Source organism: Theropithecus gelada, chromosome 17 (genome assembly GCF_003255815.1).
Source record: "Theropithecus gelada isolate Dixy chromosome 17, Tgel_1.0, whole genome shotgun sequence".
Taxonomy (NCBI): Eukaryota; Metazoa; Chordata; class Mammalia; order Primates; family Cercopithecidae; genus Theropithecus; species Theropithecus gelada.
In genome coordinates, this window is record NC_037685.1 from 58,302,015 (window position 1) to 58,326,423 (window position 24,409).

At 37.3% G+C, this 24,409-nt stretch overlaps 1 protein-coding gene across 4 annotated transcripts in view; it reads left to right on the forward strand.

The window, feature by feature from the left end:
• The window catches only part of CDK8 (cyclin dependent kinase 8), a 152,269-nt gene that overhangs the window by 121,489 nt on the left and 6,371 nt on the right, over positions 1-24,409 (forward strand). For 2 of the 4 annotated variants that reach the window (XM_025364665.1, XM_025364666.1), the window contains exons 5-9: positions 7,393-7,450; positions 9,806-9,937; positions 18,799-18,942; positions 21,613-21,682; positions 22,468-22,540. In XM_025364665.1, coding sequence (XP_025220450.1) covers positions 7,393-7,450; positions 9,806-9,937; positions 18,799-18,942; positions 21,613-21,682; positions 22,468-22,540 — 477 coding nt within the window. The remainder of the gene's footprint in view (positions 1-7,392; positions 7,451-9,805; positions 9,938-18,798; positions 18,943-21,612; positions 21,683-22,467; positions 22,541-24,409) is intronic. The other 2 variants (XM_025364669.1, XM_025364668.1) reach the window with 2 other exon arrangements.

The window sequence follows — 24,409 nt, forward strand, 5'->3', positions numbered from 1 at the left end:
GCTCACCAAAAGATAGCCTATCACTCTTAAGATATAGACACCCTTTTATATTGCAAATGGAAATGCAAAATGATTCAACACCTGGAGAAGTAAATTTGATGATACATAATAAATCTACCTAGGCATGTATCTTTCCACACAGTGAATTCTGCTTTTAGGAATTTGTCCTAAAAATATACCACAATAGTGTAAACATATATGCACAAAGTTAGCTCATTGCAGCATTGTTTCTTAATTACAAGATATTGGAAACCACTTAAGCATGCAAGCATATGACACTGAGTAAACTATGATATAAAATATGCACATAATAGAGCATCTATGGCTGTAGAATGGAATGAAGATGTCTGTAAATGGATAAAATATGATTTATAGGGGATATTATTACCTTTAAAAAGTTTTTAAAAGTCCAGGTTTAGAACAGTCAGTCTGTTAGCATGATTTGATCTGATAATTCTACTTTTGAGATTTTATCCCAAGGAAATTATATGGTGCATGTATCAGGGCTTTGGGGGATGGGCAGGGAGCATAATTTTACACTGGCAATGGGAACATCATTAGGGTTGCTGCCAAAAGTAGGGGGTGGGAGTGGCATAAACAAGTGTCTGTTAATAGAAGAATACCGTATAGTTAGTAAAAGTAATACACAAACATCTAGATTTGTCAAGGAAGTAATACTTGGGAAGATAGTACACAAAGCAAAGTTAGTTTTGGTATATTACCAAATCTATAAATTAGCATTGTTTAGAATAATAATTGGAGTTAGAGTGATTTTCAGATTTGAATGTAAGTTATGTTCACTTTTTAAATAAATCAAGTTAAATTCATAATAATGAAAGAAAGGAACTATTTTGAAAGCTAAAAGTTTTTTGATACTATCTCTGCACCTTGATACTTCTCCTTTTAAGATGCATTTGGTCTCCTTGATGTTATTCAGCCTTCTAGTCTTCAACTTAGTTATCTCTTTTTTCTTACTTGACTCATTAGAATTTGTTTAAACTGTTATAAAATTTTACAGCTTTGCAAAAATGCAATTAATGAATCAGATATGAAAAATCCATTTCTATCTATTAAAAAAATACACACATATATTAATATGTGTACACATTCTTTATTAGAAATAAGTTGTATCTGTGCCCAGAAATTGAAAAGTGTATTTGTATTGCCATGCAGTTTGTGTACTGTACATCCATGTTGCATTGTTAAGGAAGTAATATTACCTGTGCTAGGCTCTGCTACAAGAAGTAAATGATCTTTGTGTCAGTGAAAATAGAAGGTTCTGTCCCATATTGATCTCTTAGCACTTAAACTACTGTGCTATGCCTCAGTTGCCTAAAGTAGGCAGCTTAAGAATTTTGTAATTTAAAAACTCAAAACCCCATAATATCTGCAGAAAAAGAAAAAAAAAAGAAAAAAACCTTGGATTTTAAAGATACTAATTTAAAACTAATCTGAACAATGTTTATTATTTTAAATACTTTTGATGATAGCCATTGATAAAAGACCATTTTAGTTTAAGTTGTTCTTAATAGGAATAGATGAAATAGGGTTACTAGAATGGATTGGAGGAAAATATGAGGGAGTTATAAAAAGAAAATGCTATCTTTTATTAGCACTATTACTCTTGTGAAATTCTTGTTTTATAAAATACCTTGATATGCATTGAAGATGACAGTCAAAGAACCCCTTTCATTCCCTCTGAAATGGGGCTTCTTAGGTAAGTCAAAAACTAGTTAATATCCCTATGATTTTTGAGTACTGCCAGTGTGTGGCACATTCTGAGTGCTCCCTTTATCTCCCAACAGAGGGTGCAGCCCCAGCTCTGTGGCTTTTGCATGCAAGATCTCAGTGAGTCCTGGAGGCACTCTGTTTCTCAGATGCCAGGCAGCCACGTCTGTGAAGCTCTCCCTTTCCTGAATTTATCTCACCCATTTAGTCTAGACTATGACCTCTTAGAGGGCAGGAACTGTTTGTTTGTGTGTCTGTTGATCCTCAGTGCCTCTTAATTCAGTAAACATAAGAATGAATGTATAGTATTTGAACTGTTTACCGTAGAGGATGAAGTTAGGTGTTTAACATTCATGTTGTTTTTATCAGGAAACAGAATTGGTTAAGAATTGTATGCTTTTTTTCCCAATTTAAACAGAGGAAGGCAAGAAACAACTCTACTAGAAGTGGATAATTTCTCCTTGAGCTTAAAGGTGTTCAGCAGTAATACTGGAGTAAACTTTAGTATTAGAGGTAAAAAATTCATACCCCTGAAAAAAAGATGAAAAACTGTATTATAAAGATATCATCACTGGATTTCCAGATTTATCTCTATCACTTAACTCCTTAGAAGATTTCAGTAAAACAGTTTCTAAAACTTACTGAATATGTGTCTATTTAAGACTTTGCTGCCTGCTTTTGAATCTCATGGGACTTTTGAAATGTAAGATATGTGTCAGTCACTCCCTTCAGTGTGTATTGTATGAAATAATCATAGAGTAACTAGAAAGTTTACCACCAGGCTGTGTTATTTACACATTTGTGGAAGTTTAATTCTGGACAGATGACAGAGAAAAGCACTGACAATACAGTTTCTTATGGATCGTCGTCGTCTTTTAATGGAGACATCCATCAAGAATCAACTTTTCCTGTTGACTCAAAATCTCCAATTTGCCTTCATACATTAGTAAATATCTGAAGACTTCATTTCACCCCTAGAATAAAGTTATTGCTGTTAACTTGGCAGATGTGCCACCATTCTCCACTTCCTATGTCAGATAACTCTGATAAATGCTGGCATTTTCTTTCTCAACCCAGTCCTTGTCCTTATTCAAGATAGAGCTTTTTGAATTCTTTATTTTTCCATCAGAGTTGGCTCCTAAAACGAAAGCTATTTGCTATCCTTGGTGTATGCCAAAATCACTGGTGCACTCTCCTCCAGCATGACAGATGCTGGAGAACAGAAAGCTTCTGCCAGGATGGTTGTCCCTGCAATACAAACATCTGCTTTAGGAAATATCAATGAGTTTTTTGGGAGTGCAGCAGCAAAAACAAGAAGAAAAGCCTGGGATAAATAAAACAACAATTAGATAAGGGAACCCATTGCTTCAAACAGTAGTATCTCATTGATTTATATCATTTTTCAGCTGGCAATCAAGGATGATCTATCATTATTTTTGTGCATGGCTTTGCTGTACTTGAAGATGTTGCCATGATATTATAATTTAAATCATGTAGGATTTCTGATCTCCATGGCAACAAATACAGTTTAATGGAGTATATGCCTCATCAGAATGTCACCAGAAAAGTTCTATATGTTCTTTTAAGGTGATTATGTTTGATAGCATATAAAAGATCAGAGATTATTTACCAGAGTTACCTCTAATCACTTCATGTAAAGTTTTGGTGCTAGAGCTTAAAAACTTGCTATCAAATTCTGCTACTGATAGACAAGGAAGAAAAGGAACCAAGAAATTAGTTTTTTGGGCGAGTAGAATATTGTTTCAAGATGGCACTAAGTACTAAAACAAAAAGTATTCATCAAGTCTTTCGAAGTCTTAATACTTGATTAAACAACAAAACAGAACCCGTGACAGGGCCTTCCCTGTGTTTTCCTCTTGAGACTCCCATTAGATTACATTCAGAAGAGAAGAAATTTAGAGTTTGATTTGTCTACTAAATCATACTATCATTCCCTGGGGCGTATGCAGTGCTAATGGAAAGTAACATGAGGAGGGACCCATCATTTCTAAATAGTGCCATTACAACAACACTTAAGACCATTGGCTTTTGTTTATGACTATACCATGCCCAAACGGAATCAGAATTCACTTAAGAGAGAGTGTTGGGATAAAAGTGAGATGCTGGTAAGGTGGAATCTGCTTCAGATGGCGCAGTAGGCAGTGAGTTACCTAGCAAAGTAGTTTTTTAATTATTAACTGGAGCTTGGACCCCAAACTCTAATACTAGGTTGGACCTTGACAAAGATACTATTTATCCTCTCACCAGTGGTCAAACTTAAGATTTAGAACTCGACCAGTCCAGTAAGTCTAGAATAAAAGAAACCTGAAATGAAAAGCAAGAGAGGGATTTTCCCCATCGTCAAGTGCCAAGCCAATACCATCCATCCCAGGGCTTTTCAGAAGTGTGTCCCAGCTGCTGAATGAGTAAGAAAAAGTGTTTAAAAAGAGGGAAGGAGAAAAAAAGATGGTGTGAGATCTTTTCCACTCCATCTCCGATGGACAGAGGAGAGACATGTGCACGTATTCACTGTGCTTTTGCCAGATACGGAGAGAATCTTTTAGGATTGAATACTCCAGTGTTAGAAAAGTCAGTCACGGCAATCTAATCAGCTTGTACCTCTGGAGAAGGTAGTGGGATTTGGGGTAGGGTAAAGGAGGCATGGGTGGTAAAAGGGACTTTTTTAACTGTGTGCAGCTTTATAGTTTGAATTGTTTAATTGAGAAAATGTCTGTGTATTACTTCTGTCATTAAGGGAGAGGGGAAAAATCCAATTTTAGAGCAGAAGAAAGCTTAGGGACAAAAAATGGCATAGCAGTGACATAGTTGTGAAAGGTTGCAGTCTATTCAAATAATGGCAAAGACATGAAAACAGGCAGCAGGAGCAGTGGGAAGCAGGGAAGGCAGGGCTGCCGATGATGGGAAGCATCCCGTCATAAGGACTGGACCTCATGTAGGGGTGGGGGAGGACCAATCAAAGTTAAAGTAGAAGTAGGTGTTCTTTTTTTATAGACGGAGTCTCACTCTGTCACACAGGCTGGAGTGCAATGTCCTGGTCTCAGCTCACTGCAACCGCCGCCTTCCAGGTTTCGTGATTCTCCTGCCTCAGCCTCCCGAGTAGCTGGGATTACAGGCACACACCACCATGCCCAGCTAATTTTTGTATTTTTTAGTAGACTTGGGGTTTCGTCATGTTGTCCAGGCTGATCTCGAACCCCTGACCTCAGGTGACCCGCCCACCTTGGCTTCTTGAAGTGCTGACATTACAGGCGTGAGCCCCCGTGCCTGGCCTTTTTTTGTTTTTGTTTTTTTGAGATAGAGTCTCACTCTGTTGCCCAGGCTGGAGTGCAGTGGCATGATCACGGCTCACTGCAGCCTCCACCTCCCAGGCTCAAGCAATCCTCCCACCTCAGCAGGAACTACAGGCATGTGTCACCACGCCTGGCTAATTTTTTTTAAAAATTTTTTTGTTGAGGTGGGGTCATACTGTGTTGCCCAGGCTGGCCTTGAGCTCCTGGACTCTAGCAGCCCTGCCACCTCATCCTCCCAAAGTGCTGGCATTATAGGCATGAGCCACTGCACCCAACCAAAATAATATTTTAATCATAATCGTAAAACATAGTGAAAGCAAAGACATTTTTGAAAAGGTTCATTCATACCTCTATCACTCTACACTTTTATTCTTCTAGTCCTTATTCACAGGAACTTTTTTTTTTTTTTTTTTTTTTACCTAGTTCTAATCACAATCTATATATCATTTTGTGTTCTGCTGTTTTTACCTAGTCTTCTTGTAATAATTTTCCATGTGGAAGGTCGAAGGTTCTAAGCAAGAGAGTGACATAATCAGACTTGTCTTTTATGAAAATGACCCTGGCAGCAGAAGTGAAGATGAATTTGAGGGAAGAGATTCAAAATGGGATTAAAGAGTAGGGAGTGTATTCAGCAGGTGTTCAGGGAGTCCTGCTCTGAAGAACCATGAGAGGAGGGTTCTAGCATAAACATGGAAGTTTCTTCCTGAGTCCACATTGTGAATTGGGAGCAAGCCTTTTCCCCTTAGCCAAGTAGAAATGCTGCCTGATTCCATTTGGAAAGCCTTTCTCTGCCTTCAACAGTTTGCACTATCTCAGAAATCTGGTTTCTCTCTGCAATTGGCTGGGCCCTAAGAGACCACAGAGACTTAACCAGTGTTGATTGATTACTGTGGTGCATGAAAACAATTTTATTTGTCCTGGGTAGCACCTGTGTGTAGCTCCCAGGGACTACTGTTAGTGTTGTGGTTAGAAGTGTGTGTGTGTTTGGGGGGCAGGGGGCGGGGGAGTAGTGATAGAGGTTCTGAGATTTTTTTGTGAATAAAACATCAGTATTATTATTACAGCAGTACATATTAATTCCAAAAATTGCTACATAAAAGTACTTTCAGGATGATAAATTAGGAAGGGAGCCCCAGACTATTCAAAGACAGGGCAGACTCTGCTGCTACCCAGTCTTGCTGATTATGCTTAGGGCAATTCATTTAATCTCTCTAGTGCCTAGTGGACTCAACTTTAAAAATCGTAGGAGTTTTTAACCTCTGAAATGTCAATACTGCCATTTCAGCAATACTTTTTTTTTTTTTTTTCTGGCTGGGAATAATTATCTTTGGTAGGTGATAGGCTAGTATACTATACATTAAACGTTGGCAGTAATAGCTTAGGGGCCATCACTCTATATGGTCAGCGAAGCCTGTGAAATGGTTACCACTATAAGCAGACTTCATTACGATCTTTGATTTTAAAGTGATTTATGTCAGTATTTGAAGAGGTGTTCTAATCTAGTTTCACTTTTATTTAGCAGACTGGTAAAATTCAAGTCAAATCAAGTAGGTCGCAGAATAGCAGAGCGAGTAAGGAGTAAACCCGTTGCCTTTTTCTTCCTCTTTCTGCTTTCTCTCCCCTCATCCCGCCTCACTCCTGCTCCTCCTTCCCTTTCCTGAAGAAAGGGCAGCCTTTATTCATTAGTATAGTAGATACCATCATAAAAGACTGTAGATGGCAATCAGTATATATTTTAAAGATTTAAAAACTGAAACCTTTGTAAACTCCTACTTTAAATTTTAGCTTACTTTTTCACTTAAAAATGAAAACCTCAGAACTGTTCCTGTCATGAAAAATTCCTATTACTTTACTAACTTGTTTCTAAAGTACTTTGTTAAATTCCTCAATAATTCATTTATTTAAATGTAGGTGCATACTTCGTCGTTTCCAAAAAAGGATTTCTGGTGATTCCTTGCCTGTAATTAATTTGCTACTTGGTATTAAATCATCTTTCTCGATTCATTTTTCCTTTAAAGTCAGAGCAAGACATTTTATGTACTTGAAAGAGTGAGAAGGAACCACAACATGACTTTGTGAGATGCTTGCCAGTAGTGAAAACAGACTGATAATAAGGCCAAGAAAAGCCTCAGCCTTCTGTGGAGAAAAGCACGCTATATCTGGGCCTTCATGAAATTTGCATACCACTTTGCATATATACATGCACAGTTTCTTTGGTGACTTCCTGTATTTGGTTTTAATTTTCGAATAAATGAGATTTTTTAAAAGGTGGATTTGTGTTATATTGGCATATTGTCTATTTAAAAGAAACCACTACTGTCTACTGAAAAAAAACACTATTTTGTTTCCACAGAAACCTGCTAATATTTTAGTTATGGGTGAAGGTCCTGAGCGAGGAAGAGTAAAAATTGGTATGTTATATCTTTGCTAAGTCACAGTGTAGCACTCTTTTAAAACTTTTGCAGGCAGCTATATCACTTCTGATTTTTGCTGTAATATGCATATATTCATATAGTTCCATATGATCGAAGCCATTTCTAAAGAGTATGCATAAAAGTGAAAAATGTTTCACACTCTTGAAAGGTGTCAGACACTCCTAAAGACTGAAACATTCTAATTATGAAACCGTGCAAGTTTCCCAGAAACCTCTGCTTTCATTAAAAATAGCCTCTAGAGGTGAGGGGCTTCTATCTCTGTTAGAGGCCAGCCTCACCTTTAGTCACACGGGCATACATACAGCATGCTAATAATCCTATCAGTCATGTTTGCTTGAGTCAGATTAGATGAGCGCTTATGCCTCTGTTGACCTCGTCTAGATTAGGAGTTATTAACACAAACTCTAGGGAAAACCATGAGGCTGGATAGGTACAGAACCTTAAGTTCTAATGAGACTGTCTTGTAGTAGGCCTTTGCCTGATGGGAAAAAAAAAATTAATGGGCATTCTCTATATATTTTCTGATAGCTCTATGTTCTTAAATATCAAAGCAAAATTTTACCCACTTCTGGTCTGATCATCTGTAAGGATAAAACTAAATTTATTTAATCTGATTATTTTTTTCATTGTCATTTCCAAGTTGTGTTTGTCAACATATATTTAGTTTGTTTTGTGTATGTGTAGAAGAAATGTTTAAATTGTATTAATTTAAAGACATCAGGATTGTAACAAAGTTAATAGTAACTTCTGATCACAAGATTTAATGTAAATTGGAAGTAACAGCTGATTTGTATCACTTCACCAACAAAGAAACACATGTGTGTTCTTAACCCTTCTAATATTCTTCCTTATAAATCCCCCCAGATTCCACTTTCCACTTCTAATTAGACTCTTAAAATACTCTGTTTTTGATACAACTTTGCAAATGTTTAGTTATGAATAGATTTGATGGCCTTAACGAACTCCAAGTTTGGCTTTCCTTGAGAAGCAGACCCTGTCAGCACTCACCCTAGTGCCCTCAAAAATGCCTCTTAAGTCTTTACATGTGCTTTTAAAGGAGTCTCTCCAGTCCATTTTGGTGGCATCAAATTCAAATGTAAGTTCAAAGCATGCAAAATAGAAAAGAACCAGCCGAACAGTAATTACAAAAGTGTTTACTGTATAATTTAGGGAAAATTTATGTAATACACTAAATCTAGTTTGGAATTATACTTCTATGTAATGTATATGATGGCAGGTTTGGGGAACACTACATCTTAAAGCATTCACATTTAAGAAGAAATACTAGTTCTTCTGTAAATCAGTATTTAGTAATCTTACTCATAGTTTTAATTATTTGCCAACTTTTGGGTTTTTTTTTTTTTTACCTTCGTAATTAAGTTGATTAAAGTAAGGCCTACTTCATTAAAAAATGTGTTTTAGGAAAACAGAACTAAACTTATCAAATGGTGGGTGAGTTTTGAAATTTTTGAATAGGTGGTATGAATAATGATCATTCAACATGTATTAGGCAAAAGCTATGTGTAATGACAACTGTACGTGATACTATTAGGGATAGATATGAAAGAGACACAATTTTTGCCTTTAAAAGATGATGGTATAGCAGGATAAACAGCCATGCCCTAATAACTACACTACATGTTAAACTGTGTTAAATGCCATGACCAACTGTATCTAATCTCAGTTCTAGCTCTGAGGTATGAGTTTGTGACCTTTGTCAAATCACCTAACTTCTTGAACCATATTCATCTGGAGAAGGAGGTGATTTAATTAGATGACTTTTAAAGTCTTACCTAGCTTTTTTTTAAAAAAATACTGTGATTCCTTAAAATTAAGTTAGTGAAATTCAACCCAAGTAATGGGGGAAATAATGGTGTTAAAATACTGCATAGTCAACTTCTGATTAATTACACTAGTGAACAGGCTTGTTGATGCAAATAATGGAAAGCCTTACTGTAACTGATCCCATTTCCTGGTGCTTGTGACCAGTACTAAGAATGGAAATGCAGCTCAACAACCCTGTCCCTAACGGTGGGGTGACACATGGAAAGAAAAATCTGCCCAGAGAAGCAAGGTCACCCTTGACCTCAGGCAGCAGAGCTTGACTATAACCCCACTGAAGAACTGGGTAACAGTAATTTGAAGAGAATGGAGCTCTCAAACTTGCTTTTTGTAGACTTCTAAAATGGATAAGATGTTTTGTTGGTTTCTTCCCCTAGAATTCAGCACATTTTTCATCTTACTGAATAAGATGGTAAATTAGACTAATTGGTTAGATTTGTAAAAACCATTTACTTAGCATGATTTTTTTTTTTATTTTTTATTTTACAGCCGACATGGGCTTTGCCCGATTGTTTAATTCACCTTTGAAGCCTTTAGCAGATTTGGATCCAGTGGTGGTTACATTCTGGTACCGAGCCCCTGAACTACTTCTTGGAGCAAGGCATTATACCAAAGCTATTGGTGAGCAGAACTAATTAAAATTCCATGAATTTTTAAGTTTCTTTAAATGACACACATTCCCATATATTTTTAAATTAAGTAGTATAGCAAATTACAGAAATAAGAGCAGGCTGGATGTGATGGCTCATGCCTGTAATCCAAGCACTTTGGGAGGCTGAGGCAGGTGGATTGCTTGAGTCTAGTAGTTTGAGACCAGCCTGGGCAAAATAGCGAGACCTTGTCTTTAAAAATTAGCCGGGCGTGGTGTCATGTGCCTGTAGTTCCAGCTACTCGGGAGGCTGCGGTGGGAGGATTGCTTGAGCCTGGTAGGCAAAGGATGCAATGAATCATGATCGCACCACTGTACTCCAGCCTAGGCGATGGGGAGACCCTGTCCCAAAAAATATAAATAAATAAATAATAAAAGTAAGAGCAAAGCCTAACTCAAAAGTCTACTACCTAGAAATACTATCAGTAGCAATAGGGGTATATCATTCCACATACCTCTCTCTGCATAGAAAGATATCAAAAATCTTTGTAATTAAATGGGATCATTTATACATTCTATTTAGTTTTATATTTAACTCATAAAACAGTACAATTTTGAAGTCCTTTAACTTCAGACAAGTGTTTCTTTTACCAAAAGAAATAGTAACTTCTAAAAGTGCCCCCTAAAATTAAAGGAAAGACATTATGAAAAAAAAAATTAGCACTTTAGGACATTTTCATCCACTTTTCTGTTTTTAATAATATCAATCACCTCCCTATTATAAACAATGAGGAAATTAGTGCTCTTACACTTCTTCCCCTACCAACCTCTCAATCTATAAGCAGCATTAGTAATATCATCATCATCACTTTGTCAGTGTTTACATTTTTTTGTTTGCTAACCATAGTTCCCACAGTTGTTTATACTTAAGTTACGAATTGTTGTGAATTTAATGCTCAGCTGCCAGGCCTCTCACCACTGCTTGTCCATTACTCACACCTTATTCTGCTTCATTCTCTTTGGTTGCATTATCATCAAGTAGTTTTTTTATATGCTTTACCTTTCTTCTTTTCTTTATTTTGTGTCTGTATGGTTTCCTTAACTTGCTCTGTATCCTCCAGGATGATATCAAACACACTTCTCCTTTACTGGGTAACTGCATCCTGAAGTTTTCTAGTTTGGATTGGTTGGTCTCCAAGCATATTCTACCATTTCATCCTGCCTTTTCCCTTTTTTATTCCTCTGGGTTAGATCTGTTGCTTTCTGGATTTCATTTCTTATTTTGCTACAGTATGTTCTCATGTAAATTCCTTTGGAACTGTATCTTAGAGGTAAAATTTCTAGTTCTTGTATTTCTGAAAAATGCCGGTATCATACTTGCTAGCTTGCCCAGGTTTACAATTCTAGGTACAAAAGAATTTTCTCTCAGAACTTGGATGACACCCCTCCATTGCCTTCTAACGTCAGCATTGCTAATGAAGTCCCTGCCAGTCTTGTTCCTAGTCATTGGTAGATCACCTGGGTTTTTTTTTTTTTGTTTCTGGAAACAAATAGAATTTCTCATCCTTGTATTTCACAGTGATAGGCTGACCACTTGGTGGGCACACTCAATCTGAAGTTCATATCCCGAATCTGTGGGAAATTCTCTTGTGTAGTCCTTTGATTTCCTCCTCAGTGTTTTCTGTTTCTCTCTTTCCTCAACTCAGTGTTGTCAGATGTTGAATTTCTTGGATTAATCCTTTATACTACTTTTTTTCTCATGTTTTTCTGCCTTTGTCATATCCATTTCTAAAAACCTCTTCTTGTTTTCTGATTATTACTTTTTCATAGTATCTTGTATTTTTTCATAGAAAGAAAAGCCTAATATCTATGAAGACAATGACAACATTGCTGATTTGTTTGTACTTTGCAGTATTCCCAGAATAATTATCTGTCTTTTCTTTATAGTCACTCTTTTCATTGCATGTTTTGATCTCTCCCTTCCATGTCGCAAGCGTTCTTCAACTGTTTGGTGACCCTTGAGTGTCTCTTTGTATTTAAAAATCAGGTTACTAAAACTGCTTGAGAACTTCGTATCAATCATGGGACTTAAAGAGTGAGAACTTTAGGGTGATCCAGCAGAGAGCCGCCATTGCCTGGGGTAACCTCTACATACCAGAAGGTGCAGGTCTTTCCTCTGAGGCCGAAGTCTTCAGGGAAGAGTCCTCCAACTTTTGGCCCATGCTGTATGTGCCTGGCAGCCCCGGGGTGATCATAGAGAGTAGGGAGGAGGATCAGCTCCTCCTGTTCAAATACAGACTTTGTAGCTGGTATTCCCAAGAACAAAATCTTCACAGCATTGTAGGGGAAAAGTCTGCTTCCTACTCAACGACAGCACTGTGTCCTGAGACCTTCTCTGAACTGTCTTGTCTGCCTTCCATCTTCTAGGTCTCCACTTGGCCAGTTTCTTCTTTACATTCAGACCTTAGTGAAAATAGTACCTCTTCAGAGAGAACTTCCTGGATCACATAGTCTAAAATAGCACCCTACTTCCTCCTTCACACTTTCTTTTACCTTATTGTCTTCATTGACTCAAAGGGTATCTAAACTCCACTAAAACAAATACACCTCACCTCACTGTTCAGCATTGCAAACCAGTGCCTATTTAGTATGTGGTGAGAACTCAGTTTTCTTTGTTGGATGCTTGAATGAATCTTGTCTCTGACAGTCTCCTTCTGTTCTTGTTACTGTGCATTTGCACTTTTATTACTTTGCTGTCAATTAAATGTAGATTCAGGAAGGGAAAAGGAGCAATGTTTGTGATCTTTCCCCCATATTAATCTTGAATCCAGTATGTCATTTCCAAAAATCTTTATGTTCATTAATCTTCATACATGCCTTAAGATCACATTTTATTTTACAGAAAAATAAGTCCGTTAGATATGGGAATTCTCTATACTATCTTTGTAACTTTTCTATAAATATAAAATTATTAATACAATATTTAGTTTTTTAAGTCAGTTAAAAGGAAAAATAAGGATTATTTATCTAGTCCTATTTTGGAATACATGTTATTACCTAAGTACATATTTGGGTATCTTTTTTGCAAGCATACTCTAAATGCATTTAAGGACATATATAAACTAATATGATACACAGCGATTTTTTCCACTTAAAAAATGAATATTTAAAAGCAGTGTTACTTTTGGTAAAGCGTATTAACAAACTCTACAAATAAGAAAGTGATGCTATCGCAGAAACTTGTGACTCTGTCTCATTGTTTATTAACTTCTTATTTTTCCTGAGAAGCTTCTGTCTTACTGGAAGCATTAAGATTTATATAACCTGGCCGGGCGCGGTGGCTCAAGCCTGTAATCCCAGCACTTTGGGAGGCCGAGGCGGGTGGATCACGAGGTCAGGAGATCGAGACGATCCTGGCTAACACGGTGAAACCCCGTCTCCACTAAAAAATACAAAAAACTAGCCGGGCGAGGTGGCGGCGTCTGTAGTCCCAGCTACTCGGGAGGCTGAGGCAGGAGAATGGCGTGGACCCGGGAGGCGGAGCTTGCAGTGAGCTGAGATCCGGCTGCTGCACTCCAGCCTGGGAGACAGAGCGAGACTCCGTCTCAGAAAAAAAAAAAAAAAAAAAGATTTATATAACCTTTTATTCACTAGGATATTCTGCAGTCTAGCAGTTCTAATGCAGGGTGTGTGCCGCAAATCTAAACTACCAGCCCTTAGGAAGCTGGATTCTCCTGTCCCAATGGCTGTGTGATTTGGGAGAGAGAAGGCCTTTCTTCATATTTTCCTCCCTCCTCCTCCTCACCAACATAAGCATGTATTGGGTAACTACTATGTAAACTTTTTAAAACTTAGGAGGACCAAGTGTGAATTCAAATTATGGGCCTTACCCTGAAGAGATGTACAGTCCAGTTGAGAAGACAGTATGAATATATGCATACAATAATTTAGTCATCTTTGAACCATAGAAGTAACAAAGACCACCAGCCCAAGTTGTTGTCTTCGTTCTGTCATTCTGGGGGTGTGTTTACGCATTTAGTGCTTTAGCCTCGGTTTCTGAAAATGAGAATTTAGCCTGAGTCATCAATTAAATCTCCCTATACTCGAAAGTTCTGTGCTTTTATTGATTTATTTAGAGACAGAGTCTCGCTCTGTCACCCAGGCTGGAGTGCAGTGGTGCAATCTTGGCTCACTGCAGCCTCCGCCTCCCAGGTTCAAGCGATTCTGCTTCAGCCTCCCGAGTAGCTGGGATTATAGGCTTATGCCACCACGCCCAGCTAATTTTTGTATTTTTAGTAGAGACAGGGTTTTGCCACGTTGCCCAGGCTGGTTTCGAACTCCTGACCTCAAGTGATCCACCTGCCTCAGCCTTCCAAAGTGCTGGAATTACAGGTGTGAGCCACCACACCCAGCCAGAGTTCTAAGCTTTTAATTAAAAACAGCTGCCATCTGAGGCCGGGAAGTTACAGAGGGAACTGACTTGGGTGCAAATGATTGAAACCAAGGTCAGTGCCATTTTCTCAGCACTGGTGATCCCAGCCCACACCCTCGTCTGGTGTACACCTGCTTGCCCAAGATCAATCTTGGACAACACTTTCTTCTATTGAAACATTGATTCAAAATTTATAATATACACAAACCATTTTTAATTTAAGTTTTTCACAAGAAGGTCGGGTGCAGTGGCTCACACCTGTAATCCCAACACTTCGGGAGGCCGAGGCAGGCAGATCACTTGAGGTCAGGGGTTTGAGACCACTCTCACCAACATGGTGAAACCCCATCTCTACTAAAAATACAAAAATTAGCCAGGCATGGTGGCGGGTGCCCATAATCCTAGCTGCTCAGGAGGCTGAGGCAGAAGAATTGCTTGAACCCGGGAGGCGGACGTTGCAGTGAGCGGAGATCACACTCCTGCACTTCAGGCTGGCGACAGAGCTAGACTCCGTCTCATAAAAAGTAAAAATAAAATAAAAATAAGAATAAGGAATTACAAAATGAAACCTTTTCCTTAATACCAGCCTCTACCACACAATCCCATTCCTCCTGTCTCCTGCAAAGGTAGCCTAAAGATTGAGTAAAATGCTCAACAAATTTCTCACACCACCCTTGTTTTTTTTTTTTTTTTTTTTTTTTTTTTGAGACGGAGTCTCGCTCTGTGGCCCAGGCTGGAGTGCAGTGGCCGGATCTCAGCTCACTGCAAGCTCCGCCTCCTGGGTTTACGCCATTCTCCTGCCTCAGCCTCCCGAGTAGCTGGGACTACAGGTGCCCGCCACCTCGCCCGGCTAGTTTTTTGTATTTTTTTTGGTAGAGACGGGGTTTCACCGTGTTAGCCAGGATGGTCTCGATCTCCTGACCTCGTGATCCGCCCGTCTCGGCCTCCCAAAGTGCTGGGATTACAGGCTTGAGCCACCGCGCCCGGCTCACACCACCCTTAAAGCTGCTTACCAAGAACTCCCCCAGCATTTTGGCTTCCCTGTTTGATAGTTGAATTGTGAGCAGGTGATACAAGAGCCTTTCTAGTTGAACATATAAATAATTGGTGAATACATTCCATTTAGCGGAGGGGTTAAATCTGTTACTGAAGCTACTAAGAAGGAGCAAAAGCATAGGGAAAAAAATATGATCAGAACACATCAAACTCACATGTTCCCCCTCTACTACAAACAGATTGTAGTGCTGTGGTCGTTTATTCTGTTGTGCAGAACTGCAAGCTGAGTCACTAAACCAAAGAGAGGAAATAATAGGTTAGTAAACATTGTAATCCCAGGAACAAAGTTTAATTCACTTTTGAGCGTTTTGTTTTTTGTTTTTTTTGGTCTGATTTACTTTGGGGAGAAGGCTAAAAAAGGGATGTCAATCTTTAATTCAGTGCCACTAAAGTAGTCTTAAAAGTCTTACTGCCGGGCATGGTGGCTCACGCCTGTAATCCCAGCACTTCGGGAGGCGGAGGCGGGTGGATCACGAGGTCAGGAGATTGAGACCATGGTGAAACCTCGTCTGTACCAAAAATACAAAAAACTTAGCCGGGTGTGGTGGCAGACACCTGTAGTCCCAGCTACTCGGGAGGCTGAGGCAGGAGAATGGCGTGAACCCGGGAGGCGGAGCTTGCAGTGAGCCACTGCACTCCAGCCTGGGCGACAGAGTAAGACTCTGTCTCAAAAAATAAAAAAAATTTTAAAAATTTAAAAAAAAAAAGTCTTACTAAAGTATGGCCTTTTAAGCTCAGGTGTTTGTCCTCAAATAGCTGAATAGTCACTAAATGTGAGGCATTCTGCTAAGTGGGAAATATACATTTAAATAGAGAAAATGAGAATCTCTTCCCTTTTATCAAAACAAGAAGCTTACTATTATTACACTTGTTGATTCAAATATTATTGAGCAAATTCTTTTTCTCCTCCCAAATTTGGTCTGTATAGCATGCCAATTCCTACTGTTTCTTTTGCCTGCTTAGCCCAGTGACTACCTATGAGCATCATACATTTTGAGAAGTAGGTGAAATGTATGTTTTTAATTGGGAAAGCCATTTTGTAAGGAGTTTGGCAGTCAGGTGAACACTAAAGAGACTTCGCATGAATTGGGCACAATCTGGGGAAAAAAAAAAAAAAGACGAGGTAGGAAAAAGAAACTTATTTACAAGAATTAGAAATTTATCTGAAATAATAGCCTTGGATCAGCTGACTCAAAGTTCATGATTAATGTATGGATCAGGATTTTGAAGAAAGGAAGAATGGTAAGATGGATAAAGGTGAGAGAGAATAGCAGATACAAAGAAAGAAGAGTTACTGGATGGGAGGGAGTTAAGGTTCAATAAACTATTTTTCCTGATGACCGGACTTTTTCTTTAAAAAGCAATGTAGCTTTGCATACATTTTTCCTGTGAAATGGGGTCTTGTTATGTTGTCCAGGCTGGAATCAAACTCCTGGGCTCAAGCAATCCTCCCGCCTCAGCCTCCTGAGTAGCTGGGACTACAGGCATATGCGAGTATGCTCAGCTAAGAGCAGTATAGCTTTAATTATGGCTACACTACTTACCTTTCATCTTCCTTTACATATTTTCTTCTTTGGAATTTTTAATAACCAGATGAATTGTTACCGTGTTTATTGGGTGTGCTGTAAGTAGAATTTTAAACATGCAAAGCCATCCATCATCTTTTTATGATCCTACTTAGCTGCCTATGTGGCTGTTGATTATCAAAGGTTAGATCTATAGGGGGTACCCATATACAAAGAATAATCACAAAATAATTAATTTCCCCATATACCTTTTGATGCCAAAAACAAAATAGGTTGGCCTATGTTTCTTGATGAGACTTTTCCATATGGTGATATTGGCTAGGCTTGGTTGTCTGATATGTAAATATGATGTCATTTTTTAAAATCACTTGCTGCAGTCAGTGTGAATCTTTAAGTAAATAGATGATTAACTTGTTACTTTGTTACTTTGAAATGTAAATGTGTGTAATTTTATATTGAATTAAATATCTCTATTCCAGTTTTGGAATTTAGGAATTCTCATTTTAGGTTTTTTTCCTTATTTCCTGTTTAAGTGACAGTTATTAACATATCTGAACAATCAGCTTTGATAAAATAGTAATTTTTATTTGTCCCCCAACAGGTATTGGTTAGGTCAGTCAAAAACTATATGTTGAGGGTCTGCTATATGCACACCACTGTACTTAGTGTAGGATTTGTTAAGAGTAGAAATGAAATATTTTCAGCTTTAAATTCTAAATTGGCAAATAGAGTACAAAGTTAATATGAATGAAAGTAAATCTGTATCTTGTGAATGAAAGGAATTCACTTTGTTGTGTACAGAGAAACCCATTTGCCTGGCTTTTGTCAATAATTCATTTGAATTTATAACCCCCCGCGTTTTTTTTGAGACAGAGTCTTGCTTTGTCGCCCAGGCTAGGGTGCAGTGGCGCAATCTCGGCTCACTGCAGCCTCTGCCTCCCGGTTCAAGCAGTTCTCCTGCCTCAGGCTCCTGAATAGCTGGGACTATAGCCACATGCCACCATGCCCGGCTAATTTTTGTATTTTTAGTAGAGATGGGGTTTAACCATGTTGGCCAGGCTGGTCTTGATTTGCTGACCTCGTGATCCATCCGCCTCAGCCTCCCAAAGTGCTGGGATTACAGGCATGAGCCACCACACCCAGCCGAATTTATAATCCACGTTAACAGTAATATTTTGCTTTTGTTTCCTGTCCTACGTATTAAATATTAAATTTGCAAAATCTGACACTGCTTATGGCATCAAGAACCACTTTGAAAGAAAAACTTTGTTAAAATAGAAATGCTGTTAGTTCTTAGACTTTTTGTGGTTGGGCATTGTCTCTTGGTGGAATACCACCTTACTCATTAGTGCTAACATGAGAGGGTAATTATTAGACTTTGCAAATTAGCAAGTAAATAAAAAATATTTTATCACAAGAATTTATGCCGATTGTGTTAGGCGAGTGCCCAATTTCAAATACTGTTTGGGTTTTCCGTTTGTTTTTGTTTGGTTTGCTTTGGTTGTAGTTCCATGCTCCATATGCAGCTTTACTGTAGTTCACAGAAAAGGTATCATCTGGGACATTGAAAACTTACCAAAATCCAGCCAGTACATTTAATTGGGCTTAGAGAGAAACCATTTGGGTGATGTGGAGGTATACAAAATGAAAAATTGGGGTGGATGGCATGGGAATATATACTTACAATAATGTTTCGTGGTATTTAGTAATTATAATTGCTTAGGAATTAATATGAGTTATTAGGGAAAGAAAGAAAGAAGACACTCCCCAAGAAAATAAAATTGCATTTTCTTTTGGAAAGAACCACTTTATTTTCCACCTTTCTTTTTCTTTTTTCCTTGCCTTTTTTTCTTTTTTTTTTTTTCTTTTTGTTTTGAAGATATTTGGGCTATAGGGTGTATATTTGCAGAACTACTAACGTCAGAACCAATATTTCACTGTCGACAAGAGGACATCAAAACTAGTAATCCTTATCACCATGACCAGCTGGACAGAATATTCAATGTAATGGGATTTCCTGCAGGTACACATTATTCGTTTTTGTTTTTGTTTTTAAATCACTGTTGTTTGAATTTAGATGTCTTCATTGGAGAGGTATATATTTTTAGCTGATGGAAGCTACTCTTACTCGAGTCTTTGCTTTTTGACTTGCATTTATCAAAGATCTGTAGAAACAGCAAAATTTGTAGAGTTTACATATTGGCATGAACATATTTATGGTTTTCCTGAATTTAAGGACTGTATTTTTGTTTCATCTTGTTTTGCTTTTTTGTTTTGTTGTTTGATATGTGAAATGATAAAATATTTGCAATATCTGTATTAGAAAGGTACCTTAGCTCATTTATAGTGGAAACTATAAATGAATTCAGTAGTAGAAAATTTTTTCTAGCAGCACATATAATACTGCCACTATTTTGAGCCTTATTTCTATTTAGGGCACTATACAGAATCACATTATATTGAATAATAGCATTTACGTCTTCTCAGAACAGTCACAATGTGAGTGAGAGTCGTAGTACTCCGTGGTGAGTTGGCCTGCTGTTTTGCAACACAGAGATGGTTTACATGTATCCCATCCCTGGCATTAGATCTCTCCAACTGTATCTCAATCCCTAGTTATACTAGAGAACAGTGATCACCAGAAACTGCTCAGAGGTCCAGAATAATGAGAATTTGTTTAGAACACCTAAATTTTGGCTAGTCAAGTACTTAACTCAAGACTAATAGAGATAATACCTGAGACTTTTAATTCTACATTCCCTTGTAAGGGTGTTAATTATCAGTAAATGCAGACTAACTACACAGAAACTGCCTTTCTCCAAAATTGGTCACCAGTTTGAAGAAGACCTCTGTTGTGATAGGAATTTTATTTATTCAGTGAATATTTATTAAGTACCTGCCATGTGCCAGGCACTGTCTTAAGTAAAAAGTTACTGATGATGTAACAGACAGGATTATTGCCCTCTTGGAGTTTACATTGTACTGCTATATGTAGAATGTTTAAAAAGTAGGTGTGGTTTGAGTAGAGACAGAAGAATTCTCTTTTCTTCCTGCTTCTGAATGTGTCCACCATTTCTGAGCCCATGAGAAAGGCATAGCTTCTGTGAGGGAATATATGGAGTGAGGACATCTATCAGCGACTCTTAATGTGTATTTCAGAGGTTAGGGTGGTTTATAAGGAAGCTTGGAAAGCAGGCTGCAGAGGTTAGATTTGATAGCTAAAGAATGAGAATCCATGATAAGTTCTTCAGTACTAGAGACATGATTTATGCTACATTTTAGAAAGATTAGTAAGGTGGTGGTAGGTAAAACTCAGTTAAAAAGAGGTAAGCGAAATCAGAAACCAGCTGTAGCAGTGCTGCAGACATCAAGTGAGAGTGATAATAAGGATGGAGAAAAAAGGGCAGATGGAAATGTTTTATAGGAAGTGTATAAGCAAGGGAAAACTAAAAGATTATCTTAAGATTTCTAGCTTGAGAAGTCGATAAGATAGAGAAATTGGAGCAAGGAAATAGTTAAGGAGAAAATTCCATTTAGGATTGTAAGTGTATGTTTAGTTTCCAATATGTGATATCTTTGGAAGATAGTTGCCAAATACTTTTACAAGTAAGTTCAAAGAAAAGCAAGCCTCTGAAGGCCATTTAAAAGCTAAAGGTTTTGGGAGGCCGAGGTGGGCAGATCACCTAAGGTTGGGAGTTTGAGACCAGCCTGACCAACATGGAGAAACCCTGTCTGTAGTAAAAATACAAAATTAGCTGGGCATGGTGGCGCATGCCTGTAATCCCAGCTACTCGGGAGGCTGAGGCAGAAGAATCGCTTGAACCCGGGAGGCAGAGGTTGGGGTGAGCCGAGATCGCACCATTGCACTCCAGCCTGGGCTGTTAACAAGAGCAAAACTCTTGTCTCCAAAAAAAAAAAAAAAAAACTAAAGGTGCTATTAAGCTGCCCCTGACAGTCCTGTGCACCTAGTAGACTCTCAGGAAAACCCATTGACAGTGATGGAGAAAACAAATTATGTAGCATGTATTGTTTGAGCAACTCTGATGCCAGCAAAAGTAGCTGAAACGTTTTGTACTTAATGTATTTAGGAACTGAGGTTGTTTTGGGTAATGTTACTGAGACTAGCCAAGGTACCAGCCGACATTAATATACTAATTATATCCTACCCTATTCTGCAAATAGTTATTACCACTTACATTGATTGCTTATGTAAAGAAATATATTTAATAAGGTGAAAGGAGGGCTGTATCATAAAAAGAAATACAGTTTAAAGCCACTGAGGGGAAGATCTTAGATTTCTCATTGAAGAAATTAATTGCTGATTCAACCAAGAAATTTGGTAGAAAAGGGAAAATAAGCAGTTTTACTAATAGAAATAGGACATTTAATAAGATAAATAGAAATATTTATAACTTATTCTTCTCTAGTGACAGAAATTGAGGCAGCTTATAGTAAAACATACAGAAAGTTTGCAGTTTGAAATTTAAAAAGATAAACAGATATCTAAAGTCATACAAGGGATAAGGAATTATGTTTACAGTTGAAGATGTTTACTGTTGCTGAACATTTATTTGAAGACTGAGCTTTTTTTTATGGGGTTTGAATGTATAGGAAGGGTAATGAACGTGGTAATATAAAAATTCTCAAGAATAGGAACTTAGGCAACATAAAAATTTATCAATGTATTTCACAGATAAAGATTGGGAAGATATAAAAAAGATGCCTGAACATTCAACATTAATGAAAGATTTCAGAAGAAATACGTAAGTTGAAAAAAAAAAAAAGACCCCTTGTCAATTTTTGCTTTACCAGAATACTCAGTATAAGACTGAATATTCATCATAATAAAATAAGATTATGCTAATAAATAATTTTACTTATTTACTCTAATAAATATTTTTCATGATGACAGTCTTTATTTCTTAAGATGCTTAAATGATTATATACAAAAGTAACTAATATTAGCAGCTGATTTGGATATAAAACAAATTCATTTCTTTCCATATTTACTACTTTTTGGAAGCTAGACATTAGAAGTATCACAGCTGAATCAATAAGAGTCTAAATAAATACACTTTGCTAATAGCCACTTGCTTACCAATCTAGGTTACAGTAATTTTAAACAATTTTTAACAGCGAAGAATGAATATTTCACCTGTTTACAATGCAAAATCAGGGACTGGGAGAGTTTCATTTATATACCTATGACAAAAGTATTTTACACTTATTGGTAAGGCTGAATTAAACTTTTGACCCAGATGTTATTTAAAATAATTGTTAAAGTATAATTCATATTAAGAAAAAGCTGTTTAGTGTCTGTTATTCATGAAATCGTCTTACATTTAATCATTGGTATCCTTTCAAAAGTGACCATTGTGGATATTGAATGAAATACAAAACTGATTTAATTCTACTCCTTTTATGCTCGTACTCTTCAGTATATATTGTATATCAGTTATGATCAAAATAATTCTTATCAGAAGAACTTTAGCCAATGTAAAGTTAACCTCAAGTCTAATATAGCTATTTCATAGTATTTCTCTTTCAGGTATACCAACTGCAGCCTTATCAAGTATATGGAAAAACATAAAGTTAAACCAGATAGTAAAGCATTCCACTTGGTAAGCTTTAGATAAACAGTATTAATGAAATGCATTTTTTCCTTAATTGGCCCAACTGAGGCTTTTTTGGATCAATTTAGATGGTTACTTAGCTAGCACGCAGAGTGCTTTCATGGTAAATGGCAGAGAGCTTGTTAGTGCATACCAATAAAGACAATAAAATATTTGCTTTTCCAGACTCATCTCATGGTTTGACAGACTAACGTTTGGTCACGTTAGATTTTCTAAAGATAGTGATGGGAACAAATCTGTCAAAACATTTATAAAATTACGTGTATTGTTTTTCATCTGTTACTTTAAAATTTTAAAAGTTTCAGAGAAGTATCAAGAAGAAAATACTTCTCACCATTGATAGATTGTTTTGTATTTCAGCTCTTTGAAAGACTGTTTACAAAGTTAACTTCCAAAATACCTCTTATAACCTTAAATGTTAACAGTCCTTCAGCAATTATATGTGCCATTTGATTTTTCTGGAAGAATGTGATAGATGCCATATTTATCAGTGTGTAATGGAAAAATGATTTAACCTAGAATCTAATTGAATCCGTGCACTAACAAGGTAATTTGTGATGAAATTATATTCAGCCATTACCAACTTTGTGTACAATAAAGTTTCCATTTTTACAGCATAATAATTAAAAATGTTTTTCAGTTTTATGTTTTCAGAAAAGGTTTATAACACATAAAAGGGGAGTTTGGGGAAGCAGGTTGTATTTTGCTTGACTTGAAATTCTTTTAATCCTTATTCCTAAGTTCTTAAATGAGAATTCTTTCACCTTGAAGAGGTTAAACTTTCCTTTATTGCAACCAGGCCACTTGGCAAACATTTCTTCTGTTCTTCTTTTGTTTCTCCTTTTTCTTCTCTTTCTACTGCTTCTCCTTCTGTATTTTCTGATTACTATTATATCAGTTCACATTTTATATCATATATTTCATATCTTAACAGCAATTTAAAAAGTCATCCTTAACCTGTCATATTAGCACACAATGTATTATCCAAATAATGGTTTATTATAATGTACTTACAGTAGGACCCAAATTAGAGGTTTAAGTTAGATCCTTCAAAATTATGGACTTACTGATTCTAATAAAATAATGATAATGGCAGAAGATTAGAAGTCACGACTTAGGGGAATTATTCTTGTCCTTGATTCCCTGCTACTCATGATAGTCTAAGATGACTCTGCCTACCATCACCACTAAAACTCTAGAGATATACTTCCTTGTAGCTTATGTGCTTGTTTTTACGAGGCTGACCCATCTTAATTGGAGGTAATCTTGAGTAGTCCCCTAGGAAAGCCCTATTATAATTCCATTAAAACTGTCGGGTATTTTAAATAGCAAATTCAGGCCTTTCCTTTCAACCCTAAAAATAAAATTGTGCTTTCTCTGAAATACCAGATAATTAAAGTTAAATTTTAATCTCACCATTCTAGCATTTTATTTGCATCTTAAAATATGTTGTGTCAGCTGGGTGTGGTGGCTCACGCCTGTAATCCCAGCACTTTGGGAGGCCAGGGTGGGTGGATCACAAGGTCAGGAGATGGAGACCATCCTGGCCAACATGGTGAAACTCCTAAAAATACAAAAAGTAGCTGGGTGTGGTGGTGTGTGCCTGTAGTCCCAGCTACTCGGGAGGCTGAGGCAGGAGAATCACTGGAACCCAGGAGGTGGAGGTTGCAGTGAGCCTAGATCGTGCCACTGCACTCTGGCCTGGCAACAAAGCAAGACTCTCAAAAAAAAAAAAAAAAAGTGTCTTTTTATCCTCTAAAATTTGTCATCTTTAAGTCTTTTTTGTTGTTGTTGTTGAAACAGTTTCATTCTGTCACCAGGCTGGAGTGCAGTGGCATGATCTTGGCTCACTGCAAC